Source organism: Episyrphus balteatus, chromosome 1, assembly GCF_945859705.1.
Source record: "Episyrphus balteatus chromosome 1, idEpiBalt1.1, whole genome shotgun sequence".
Classification (NCBI taxonomy): Eukaryota; Metazoa; Arthropoda; class Insecta; order Diptera; family Syrphidae; genus Episyrphus; species Episyrphus balteatus.
This window is the reverse complement of record NC_079134.1, coordinates 72,487,737-72,500,345: the sequence shown is the minus strand read 5'-3', so window position 1 is coordinate 72,500,345 and position 12,609 is coordinate 72,487,737. Positions and strand designations below refer to the sequence as shown.

The 12,609-nt window shown below is 28.8% G+C and overlaps 2 protein-coding genes across 2 annotated transcripts in view; one reads left to right on the top strand and one right to left on the bottom strand.

The window, feature by feature from the left end:
- LOC129906491 (helicase ARIP4) overlaps window positions 1-12,609 on the bottom strand; it is a 468,376-nt gene that overhangs the window by 342,469 nt on the left and 113,298 nt on the right. The window lies entirely within an intron of this gene.
- Window positions 2,930-8,205, top strand: LOC129906493 (uncharacterized). Its single transcript, XM_055982276.1, has 5 exons — window positions 2,930-3,862; window positions 4,315-4,434; window positions 6,658-7,053; window positions 7,313-7,478; window positions 7,577-8,205. Exons 3-5 carry the CDS (start codon window positions 6,841-6,843, stop codon window positions 8,035-8,037), a joined length of 840 nt encoding a protein of 279 aa, XP_055838251.1. The 5' UTR covers window positions 2,930-3,862; window positions 4,315-4,434; window positions 6,658-6,840; the 3' UTR covers window positions 8,038-8,205.

The following is a 12,609-nucleotide window of genomic DNA, read 5'->3' as shown; positions in this document are numbered from 1 at the left end:
TAAATTCACCTTAAACTATTAAATTCATTTATCTGTTAATTAAAAGTAATTTACATTATTAGTTGACTATTTGACGCCTTTGTCCTACTTTTCGCAATGTAAATATAAACGAACGAAAATAACCAAAATATGCATTTGTTACCCTGCTTCACTTGCTTTTATTCTTCTTCACTTTATACCCAAAATGCCCCTTAAAGATACGCTCATGTCTTGTTTTCCCTCCAAAATTATTAGTTATAATTTTTACCCAAGCTAATTTTACCTAGGCCTAAGCCAATTTTACCTTAGGATCTAACATAAATTTACCTAGATCTAAGCTAAATTTACCTAGGTTCTAAGCTAAATTTACCTTAGGCCTAAGCTAATTTTTTAGTGACGCCATCAAATCACCTTAGAACTAAGGTGATTTTGTGTTAGTTTTGTTAGAATTGCCTTAGTCCTAAGGTAAATTTTCGCTTTTTACCTAGGACCTAAGGTGATTTTGTGTTAGATTTTTGGAATTGCCTTAGGCCTAAGGTAAATTCGTTCTCAGATCCCGTTAGAAAGCGTGCTTGCACATAGGGTGGCTTAAACATCGATAGTCGGACGTTTCGATAGTATCGATGTTTTCAAAAAAAACTATCGATACTATCGATAGTATCGATAGTTTTTTTAAAATAAAATTCAACTTATCAAAACCACAAAAAAAAAACAAACAAAAAATGATATTTTAACTTCAAAAACGTTGATGAATATTCCTTGCTAGATGCTTACATTTCCTAATTGTCTAAATACCCAGATGGATTCAATAAATCATAGTCCCAGTAAAAAAGAGACTTATTTTCGGTATTTTTTCATTTAAGCCTGGTACGCTGCTGATGCGAAACGAAAAATTTTCAAGTCTCCAAAGTCGACAACGAAAATGCTAACGAAAAAATATCATCGAGTATTCTGTCAAAGTCAAAATAAAAAAATTCAAAATTTATTTAAAATCAAGAAAAATCAGCAGAAAATAATTTTAAAAGCAAGAAATAAATGAATTAAAGGTGAAAAACCGTCAACACTGTTTTGGAGCCAACAAAAATGCACAGGAAAGTAACAAGTTAATGGCAAATGAGCGAAAACTCTCCAATTTTTCGCTTGAAGCCTGGTACGCTGCTCGTGCTAAATTTTAGCTGAGATAAAATTCCCATACAAGTTATCGATAACTTGTATGGGATCCATTTTATCTCGGCTAAAAATTTTCGATATTTTGTATGGGAGCTAAAATTTAGCGCGAGCAGCGTACCAGGCTTGAGCTGGGAACTGAAAAACGAAAAGCAAAACTAAATTTTTCGTTCAAGATTTCGTTAACGAAATTTTTCATGGAAAATTTTGTTTCGCATCAGCAGTGTACTAGGCTTCAACGAAGAAAGAACACGGCTCATTTTTATTTCATATGTATAAAAACAAAACTAAAACTTAAAATATGTAAGTCAAAGCTATTTATTCATATTTTATAATAAAAAAAAACTAAAAAAAATAAAAATAGGCACTGCTATTTATTCTTCATATGTATAACAAAAATTATAAAAATAAATTATTCAAATAACAAAAAAAAAATACTTATGTAGTTTCAAAACAACACAAAATAAATATTAAAGATAAGTATCAAAAACAACATACTAAAATTCACAGCTATTCATGTTTTACAATTTTTTTTAAGAGCCAATTTTTCAATCTTCTAATAAACAGTCAGTTAACTGTTTGACGAATAAAGTTATTAGGCTCATAAACAATCAGATAAAAACATTGAATTTTTCAATCAAGAATAATTTATTCTACAGAATAACAAAAAAAAATTGTCAAATTCAAAAATATTTAAAATTAAACGTCATTTTTATTCATGATTGTTTTTGTTTTCTTGTTTTCTACTGTATTTTTTTCAAAATTCTTTCAAAACAGCTTTGACAACTCGCTGGCTGAGAACTATAATGTTCTATGTCTGCAGGGCTTTCCATAAGACATAGAACATTATAGTTCTCAGCCAGCGAACTGACACAATATTTTGTTGAGATTATTCCTTAGAATAATTTTTATTCGTCTCTGAAAGAAGCAGATAGTTTTATTCTTAGTAATAAGCTATATCTGCTTGTTGAAAAATTGGTTTTTTCTCTATTCTTAGGAATAAGTACTAACTGACTGTTTAACTGACTATTGAAAAATTGGCCCTAACAAAAATACACGTCTACCGGGTTTCCATTCGAAGATTTTTGTGACGATTTAGTGTTGTTTACTTGTGACGATTTTTGTTTTGCATTTTGATTAATTTTGGGTAGTGAGTTTTATAAATATACAAGTGTGAGTTTGAATGTCATTTGAAATTAAACAAAGGTGAAGGTGTACGAAGAAAAACAATCGATAGTTTTTTGACACTATCGATTTACGCGATAGTTTTTCACTATCGATACTATCGATAGACTATCGATGTTTAAGCAACCCTATTGCACATGATTCTCTTCGTAAATTCATGGCGTGCAGTTCAGTTTAGTGCTAAGAAATATTAAACGTGTAAAAATTGTTTTAAAAAGTGAATTATAATATCAATAACCAAGGAAAAACAAAGAAAAGAAGACATAAATACTGTGAACCAGTTAATTAAAACAAGCGTTTTGGAAAATATATCAAAGTAAGTAAGTAAGTAAAGCAACAATCTTTTTTACAATTTTATCATTATATATTTGCATTTTTATTTCACTGGGAGTAAAGTACTTATTCAACATTTCTTTTTTATTTATTTAATAATACAAATCGTGTGAACTACTCCGTTAAATTAAATTTATCTTACAAAATAAGTTTTATTTTGGGCAAGTTTCCTTTTTTATTTGATCTTTGCTTCTGTCCATAAAGATAATTCTGTGATTTAAAAATTATAACTATGAATATTGCATTAAAGCAGCGCGGCAGACGGCATGATTATACCTTTTTTAAATAAAACGAAATCGAAAAAAAAAAAAAACTAACCAAAAAATCAAGAGGCAACGCTTGAAAATTGGAACAAAAGGTATGCTTTGTACATAATTACATATCATTATTTTGCCATTTAAGTACCAGGCATTTATAATTTTATGCCCATAGAAAGTATTTGCTCTGAATTTTGAATCTATATACTTATATGTTTGAATTCAATGAGTTTCTGGCTTCATTTTGTTCAATTTTAAAATACTTAATTTTTTCTTATCTATTAAAATTGTTTTTCTTACATATAGACTCATTAAAGAAACGTGAAAAAACGAAAACAAGATTGGTCAGGAGTCAAAGAAATAGGTATGATTTCAATCAATGATTAGATTTTTAAGTACTAGCCCTATATATGTATATCTATGCCGCCGGGTACAAAGTGATTAAGTCAAAAAGTTGTAATCTTCGGGTTTTCAACAATAAACACTTTATTCTCTTTCATTGCGCATCAAAAACATAAAGCTAGAGCAAATCATTTCTATAAAAATAAACCGATCTGTACTGAAAACCCCTTTGTACCCAGCGCAAAAGTCATAAGAATTTGTCCACCGAAAAGCTTTAATTGTTTTTTTTTTTTTTACTTTTGGGAGCTGATAACTCAGCAGCTTCACAAAGTCCAAACTCATTTTACATGAACTCAATTCGAAGACCAATTTGACCCAGTTACTTACTTACGTGGTTCATTTTGTTCAATTTTAAAATACTTGTTTTTTTTTTTAACTCTATTAAAATTTTTTCCCTATACTTTACATATAGACTCATTAAAGCCGATCAACAATTTAAAAATCACCATTCCTTGACGTAAAATAAGACCCAAAACAAGAGCTGATAGAAGAAACGTGAAAAAAACTTCAACAACATTGGTCAGGAGATAAAGAAAAAGGTATGATTTTCAAATTTCAATAAATGATTAGATTTTTAAGTATATGTACTAGTCATATATCTATGCCGCCGGGTACAAAGGGATTAAGTCACAAAGTTGTAATCTTCGGGTTTTGCACAATAAACTCTTTATTCTCTATCATTGGGCATCAAAAATATCAAGATAGAGCAAATCATTCCTATAAAAATAAATAGATCAGTACTCAAAACCCATTTGTACCCAGCTGAAAGATATAAGAATTGGTCCATCGAAAAGTTTTAATTGTTTTTTTTTTTTTACTTTTGGGAGCTGATAACTCAGCAGCTTCACAAAGTCCAAATTCATTTTACATGAACTCAATTCGAAGACCAATTTGACCCAGTTACTTACTTACGTGGTTCATTTTGTTCAATTTTAAAATACTTATTTTTTTCTTAACTCTAATAAAATTTTGTCTCTATACTTTCATATAGACTCATTAAAGCCGATCAACAATTTAAAAATCACCATTCCTTCACGCAAAATAAGACCCAAAACAAAGCTGATAGAAGAAACGTGAAAAAACTTCAACAAGATTGGTCAGGAGTCAAAGGGTATGATTTTCAATCAATGATTAGGTATTTAAGTACTAGCGATATAGAAGAATATGTCCACAGAAAGTTTTTATTGCTTTTTTAAGTTTTGTTAGCTGATTGCTTTGCAGCTTAACAAAATCCAACCCCATTAAACACAATTTTTTGAATTTCATATCTAAATTTGTAACAAAACTTAGTTAAATTTGCAATCTACAATTTTATCTTTAACTTTAATCGCAATCGATTTTGTTGTATAATTAAAAATTACAAAGTTTGATTTGAAACAATTTTAAAGTAAGAAACTTTCTCACTTCTACTCGGCAGCTACTGAGTCAAGTTTGAAAACTTTATCATTTTGAATTAAACATTTCAGTTCTTCAAATCATTCTTATTCTTGATCTAAGGATTATTCTACTTTTTTTCTATGAGCTATAATAATTTTTCAATTGGCCCCGAACTATTAAATAGTGATGGGAACTATCCAATAAAAAGAAAAACTATGAATTTAAAATATAAATTTAAAATATTCATTCATTCGATAAATAATTCATTCATTCATTTATTTAGTTATTATATTTTCATTCGAATAATTTTTTTAATTGATATTTTTTTATTCGATAGTTTTTTTCATTTGAATAGTTTTCTTAAACGATAGTTTTTTCATTCGAATAGTTTTTCAAACGGTAGTTTTTTCATTTGAATAGTTTTTCAAACGATAGTTTTTTCATTTGAATAGTTTTTTCAAACGATAGTTTTTTCATTCGAATAGTTTTTTCAAATGATAGTTTTTTCATTTGAATAGTTTTTCAAACGATAGTTTTTTCATTTGAATAGTTTTTTCAAACGATAGTTTTTTCATTCGAATAGTTTTTCAAACGGTAGTTTTTTTATTTGAATAGTTTTTCAAACGATAGTTTTTTCATTTGAATAGTTTTTTCAAACGATAGTTTTTTCATTTGAATAGTTTTCTTAAACGATAGTTTTTTTCATTTGAATAGTTTTCTTAAACGATAGTTTTTTCATTCGAATAGTGTTTTCAAACGATAGTTTTTTCATTCGAATAGTTTTTTCGTTCGAATAGTTTTTTCATTCGAATAGTTTTTTCAAACGATAGTTTTTTCATTCGAATAGTTTTTTCAAACGGTAGTTTTTTCATTTGAATAGTTTTTCAAACGATAGTTTTTTCATTTGAATAGTTTTTTCAAACGATAGTTTTTTTCATTTGAATAGTTTCCTTAAACGATAGTTTTTTCATTTGAATAGTTTTCTTAAACGATAGTTTTTTCATTTGAATAGTTTTCTTAAACGATAGTTTTTTCATTCGAATAGTGTTTTCAAACGATAGTTTTTTCATTCGAATAGTTTTTTCATTCGAATAGTTTTTTCATTCGAATAGTTTTTTCAAACGATAGTTTTTTCATTCGAATAGTTTTTTCAAACGGTAGTTTTTTCATTTGAATAGTTTTTCAAACGATAGTTTTTTCATTTGAATAGTTTTTTCAAACGATAGTTTTTTCATTTGAATAGTTTTCTTAAACGATAGTTTTTTCATTCGAATAGTGTTTTCAAACGATAGTTTTTTCATTTGAATAGTTTTTTCATTCGAATAGTGTTTTCAAACGATAGTTTTTTCATTTGAATAGTTTTTTCATTCGAATAGTGTTTTCAAACGATAGTTTTTTCATTTGAATAGTTTTCTTAAACGATAGTTTTTTCATTCGAATAGTGTTTTCAAACGATAGTTTTTTCATTCGAATAGTTTTTTCATTCGAATAGTGTTTTCAAACGATAGTTTTTTCATTTGAATAGTTTTTTCAAACGATAGTTTTTTCATTTGAATAGTTTTCTTAAACGATAGTTTTTTCATTTGAATAGTTTTCTTAAACGATAGTTTTTTCATTCGAATAGTTTTTTCAAACGATAGTTTTTTCATTTGAATAGTTTTTTCAAACGATAGTTTTTTCATTTGAATAGTTTTCTTCAACGATAGTTTTTTCATTCGAATGATTTTTTTTATGTGATAGTTTATTTGATAGTTTTTATCCGAATGAATAAATGAATGAATGGATGAATGAACTATCCGATAGTTCAAATCATTCAGTTACTAACTATCGATAGTTCAAATCATTCGATAGTTTCCATCACTACTATTAAATGACTTAGATAATTCTTTTTGAAATTAAAATACTTAATAGATTTAGTTCCGAAATAAAAAAAAAACAATTCTTATTCTTATTACAGTCAACAAGTTGAAAATGCATTGCGTTATCTGCTCAGAAGAATTTAATTGCTTAAAAAAATTATTCATGCATTTGAAAATTCTACATGGTTGTGATAAAAAAAGCAATTTGAAATGCTTTGACAAATCATGTCAACAAATATTTAATGGATTATCTTCATACAAAAGACATTTAGGGGTCGTACATGGCAGAGGTCGTAAAAATGTTTCCTACAGAAACCGAGATGCAAAGGGTGTGCGACGAGCTGAAACAAAACCGGGACTGGGAAAAAGTTACTAAACAATGGAAACAAACTATGCCATTCAGGAGGGATATGATTTCCCAAAGCTCTGACATTGACCTCCAGACAGTCCTTCAGGAGTGGCCGCTTTACAAATATTCACGAGCGCCAGAACTGGTAAGAACATTCGTTTTTAATAGGTTTTTATAAGATCAAAAAGCGTAGAGCGCATTTTGTTAAAGCGCTCGACGCTTTCTGATGTAACCATTTTTGATATAAGCCAATTAAATTAGGATAAAAGAGTATTTTCAGTTATATAAACTGTGTATATATTTTATATCACTAAAAAATTTCTTCAACTTTAATTAAATACATTGATGTACACAATATCTATAATCTTCTACATAATAGTATGTTTTATTCTGTCTATTAACAGATTGCCATGGATTACAATTTTATAAAACCGAATAATGGGCTCGACTTCACCAAATGGGAACAATTTTCGAAAATAGCCCTAGAATTGTTCACAGCGAGGATCAAGTGCAGCGCTCTTAAATCATTCCTCAATGAATTCAGGGAGAATATTGACGACCTTGACATAGGTAGAACCTTGTTTTTATTTAAACTCTTTTTTTTTAAATTCTGTTTTATTTTAATTTTTTAATTATTTTTTACTTATGACGTATTAATTTATTTTCAGATAACGTCAATATTGGCTATGCAACTCTGTTACATGGAGTGTTGCCTCCATCATCGCAGCAGTTTAATGGTAAATTGAAGAAATTTACAATTGAAGATTCAAAATCATCTTTCACTCTGGAAGTGGAATGTGCAGGCCAGGTCGAACCTATGCTAAAAATAAAAAGGGAGGAATGTTTAAAATCGAAAACAAAACTTCAGCCCCTAATAATTGTTGTTGGTGAGAGATTTCATTATAATAATTTTTATGTGTCCTTGGACAATATTATGTTTAAATTAGATACTTATTTGGACTGCATTATTTTTTATTTAAAGCTCGTTTATGTATTAAATATTCAATACCCTCCACAGTGTTTTTCGGTATGGGTTTTTATACAAATGTTTTTCTTTAATATTCAAGACGGTAAAAAAATACCTTCTGTTTCAACTTTACTAAATGATATAAATGCATTAATTAATTAAATTATATCAATGTATTATTTTGTACAGTCCATGTTCTACATATACAGTACTGGACAAAATAAAATACGCACTATCCGAACTTTCTTATTTATGCTTTTCTCGCTCCCCAAGTCATCAATAAAATATTCTAAAGTAGTGATTAAGAAAGTCTAATACTATCCTTATACGGTTCTGTCGAAATAATGAAAAAAATGCTTGAAACGAGAGAGAAAATAACTTAAGTTCTTAATTTAAGTTCTCACTAAAGATTATTTTATTGATAACTTGGGGAGCGAGAATAGCATAAATGTGAAAGTTCGGATAGTGCGTATTTTATTTTGTCCAGTACTGTATTTAATGTATTGCTGAAGTGAGTTTGTAAAAAGAAAGCATGTTCTTCCATTAAAAAATCTAAGAGTAATTTATATTTAATCTAAGAGTAATTTATGTTTAAACAAACAAAACGAAAATAAATTATATTTATAATTATAAAATTACATGATTTTTTTCTTTTTTTCAAAAAGGATTTTTTTCAGCTATGGATTCACCTAAGGAAATAGGTAAAAATTACCTAGGAATAAGGTAATTCACCTAAGGAACTAGGTAAAGATTACCTAGGAATAAGGTAAAATCTGCCTAGGAATAAGGTAATTCACCTTAGGAAATAGGTAAAAATTACCTAGGAATAAGGTAATTCACCTAAGGAAATAGGTAAAGATTACCTAGGAATAAGGTAAAATCTGCCTAGGAATAAGGTAATTCACCTTAGGAAATAGGTAAAAATTACCTAGGAATAAGGTAAAATCTGCCTAGGAATAAGGTAATTCACCTTAGGAAATAGGTAAAATCTGCCTGAGAATAAGGTAATTCACCTAAGGAAATAGGTAAAAATTACCTAGGAATAAGGTAAAATCTGCCTAGGAATAAGGTAATTCACCTTAGGAAATAGGTAAAATTAGCCTAGGAATAAGCTAATTCACCTTAGGAAATAGGTAAAATCTGCCTAGGAATAAGCTAAATCACCCTAGAAACTAGGTAAAATCTGCCTAGGCCTAAGCTAAATCACCTTAGAAACTAGGTAAAATCAGCCTAGGACTAAGGTAATTCACCTTAGGAAATAGGTAAAATTGAATTCCGAAAATGTAATTCACCTTAGGAAATAGGTAAAATCTGCCTAGGAATAAGCTAAATCACCTTAGAAACTAGGTAAAATCTGCCTAGGAATAAGCTAAATCACCCTAGAAACTAGGTAAAATCTGCCTAGGCCTAAGCTAAATCACCTTAGAAACTAGGTAAAATCAGCCTAGGACTAAGGTAATTCACCTTAGGAAATAGGTAAAATTGAATTCGGAAAATGTAATTCACCTTAGGAAATAGGTAAAATCTGCCTAGGCCTAAGCTAAATCACCTTAGAAACTAGGTAAAATCTGCCTAGGCCTAAGCTAAATCACCTTAGAAAATACGTAAAATCAACCTAGGACTAAGCTAATTCACCTTAGGAAATAGGTAAAACTTCGGAGGGGAAATTTTAAATCACCTTAGGAAATAGGTAAGATAGGTAAATTTTATGTTAGGATTTAGGTAAATTTGAAAATTTTCGATTTGCCTTAGGAAAATAGGCAGAATTAGCCTAGGACTAAGCAACCCCAAAATTGCCTTAGTCCTAAGCAGAGTTAGCCCCCGAAATAGGCTAATTTTACACCGACTTTTCTCTGGGTGTAATAACAGAAATAATAACCATAATTACAATAATAAAAATAACCAAAGACAAAATAACAATTATCAAAGAACTTACGAAAATAAACAATATCCTCAACAAGTTGAACCAATGGATATAGATCCAAGTTCATCACAAGTAAGAAGAATTAACAAAACGAATTATATTAATAAAAACACTGAACATACAGAAGCAAATTTTCGGGATTCAGCCTCGGAAATTCACTTCCCTATATTAAGTTAGAAAAAGGGAACACTATTTTAAGACTCCTTATTGATACAGGAGCAACTAATAGTCTTTTGCGTGAACAAGATTCACCAAAGGAATATACAAAATGGCGTACTAAGCCTATGACAATACGAACCGCAGGAAATTCAATAACTGTAAATAAAGACGTAGGTAATAATACCAAAAAATAAATTTGCACTATCAGTGAGAACTGATTGTGAATTCAAAGTACATACCTTCAATGAAGAGTACAACCAAAGATCATATAACTAGTAAAGATGTCGCACGTAGAACAAACTTCTGTGCTTGAAATTTTCTACCATCAGATTTTACTCATAGGTCCAAAACATGTATCCAAGAATTAAATTGTTGAGAAACATTTTAAAATTTTTCGATGACTGCGTAGAAAAGAGAGGGTTGATTTTTATAGATGAATTTATTTAATGGGAGGAAGCGAGATAGTAGTTAAATGTTGATACGAATAAGGAAAAGAAAAAAAATACATTTGTCTGCGAGAATGTACCTATGAAATAATTTTTTTTTTGTTAAATTATTCAGGAAACTGATATTAACACATGATTCAAAATAATAATTTAAATAAGAATAATTTTAGAAATATATATGACAAGAGTGTATGAGCAAAATTGTGTGAAAATTAATTTCAACCCTCAAATTGTCAATAGGTCCAAATCATAATAAAGCAGAAATCCTTCGCAACATTAAAAAAAAGTTCTTATAATGAGTGGGAAAGAGAGAGTTATTTTTAATACATTTCTTAAATGTGAAGGACCGAGATGTAAGTTGAATAGAAACAAAAATTAAAGCAAGCAGGATCGTTTTGCCGTGTAGGTATATATTTTTTTTCACAACTGGATTGCTTCGCACAAGCAGGGCGAAGACGAGATGGCTAGTTTTAAAGAAAAAAAGAAGAAAAACAACTTTTGCAAGTGACTGGTGTGCTGGTGGGTAGGTATATATATAGAAGAAGGTTGATAAGATTTTTTTGGTTTTAAATTTTTTTTCGATGGTAGTTAGATATTTAGGTATTTTTTTAAGAGGAGGGTGGTTTTCTGTTTCTATATTTTTGTTTCCTTTTTGATTAATCGCAAGGCACAGGTGCATTGCTTTTAGGTGTAGGAACACACGTAATATGTAGGTAGGTTTTTTTTCCTTTGCGACAGCAATGGTCCTTGAAAAATGTAGTTCATTTTATTTTGGTCGGAAAAAGAAATTCAAACAAGTGGTAGGTAGGTAGGTAGGTAGGTAGTGATAAAAATGATCATTCTTGGTTTTTTGTTATTTTCTTTAGTGAGGTAGGTAATGTATCTATTGACATTGAAAAAGATTTATTTAGTGTGGATCTATTAAAAAATGCAACCAAAAATATTTTGCATAAAAAAAATTGTGAAAATGAATTTCAACCCTCAAATTGTCAATAGGTCCAAATCATAATAAAACGAGGATCTATTAGAATTTATGCCTTTTTTTTAACTTTTTAGTGATCATGAAAAAAGAATCGTTTTGCTGTGTGCATAGGGATAGCTTTTTTTTATTTGGATTGCATCACATAGGTAACAGGTGCCAAAATGGCTAGATAAAAAGAGTATACAAAAGGACAAAAATAGCTTTTATTGGATTATAAGTGGTAAGTTTATTTGTGTGTTTATTTGTTGGTAGGTAGGCTAGGTACGTACTTACATAGTTTTAAATAATAGGATAAAATAAGGGACGGGGGAAACATTGTTTGCGTTTGAGTGCGATATTTTTGGTGAGATAATTTTTGTACAGACATTAAGTTAACTATACATATGTTTTTCTTCGTTGCTTAATCGTTGTTCTATGGATTTTTCTTTTCTTTTTTGTGTTTCAATAGGTAACAAAAGTAGGTAGGTCAGGGATGAAAAATCGTGTTTGAGCATTGTATCGAAATTGAAATAAAAAATGTATCGAATTGTACTTTTTGAATCTTTCAATTTTTTTTTTAAAGAACAATTCGAAAAATTTATTTTTAATGAACGAATAATTTTAAGATAAACCAAAAACTAAATTAATTTTTTTTTTTTTTTTTTTTGAAAAAATTCGGAAAAACTTTTGAGGGCATTTTTGATTTTGTTCTTTGTTACTGTGATAATAAGCAATAGGTCGTTTACAACTGCAAAACACTGATGTTTCATTAAAACTCAAAACTTAAAAAAAATCCTTTCGTGATTAAATATGTAAATTTACAGATTTATTCAGATGTATTAAACTTCAATACCTAGGATTTAATCTTATCGTCCATAGCTATGAAAATTGAGGTAAATTTTCAAAAAAAAAAAAAAAAAAAAAAATAAATTAAAAAACCTAACCTGCTCCAATTTTTTTAATAATTCTATGTTTATGGAACAAATCGAAAAAAATTAAGAGAACTTGTCTTTCAAGAAATATTCTGCAAGTCTTTTTCGTATTCAATTTTATAGTTTAGATTTTTTGCGTAGTATTTTTGATACGTCAAGTCCTGGTTTATCTTCTGATGTTCCAAAAGAGCTAGGTTGCATTTGAATGCAAATTTGCATTTTAATGTTGCATTTGTTCACATATTCGTTATTATTATGAATTTTGTTGGCAGTTTTGAGTTTAACTCAATAAATGTTTTGCTACATCTAGGT

What these genes read in the sequence shown, in the direction of transcription:
- LOC129906493 (XM_055982276.1), top strand. Translation starts at nt 6,841, where the DNA reads ATGGCAGAGGTCGTAAAAATGTTTCCTACAGAAACCGAGATGCAAAGG. An exon ending in ATTCACGAGCGCCAGAACTG is followed by an intron (nt 7,054 to 7,312) that starts GTAAGAACATTC and finishes GTCTATTAACAG; the next exon opens with ATTGCCATGGATTACAATTT. An exon ending in TATTGACGACCTTGACATAG is followed by an intron (nt 7,479 to 7,576) that starts GTAGAACCTTGT and finishes ATTTATTTTCAG; the next exon opens with ATAACGTCAATATTGGCTAT.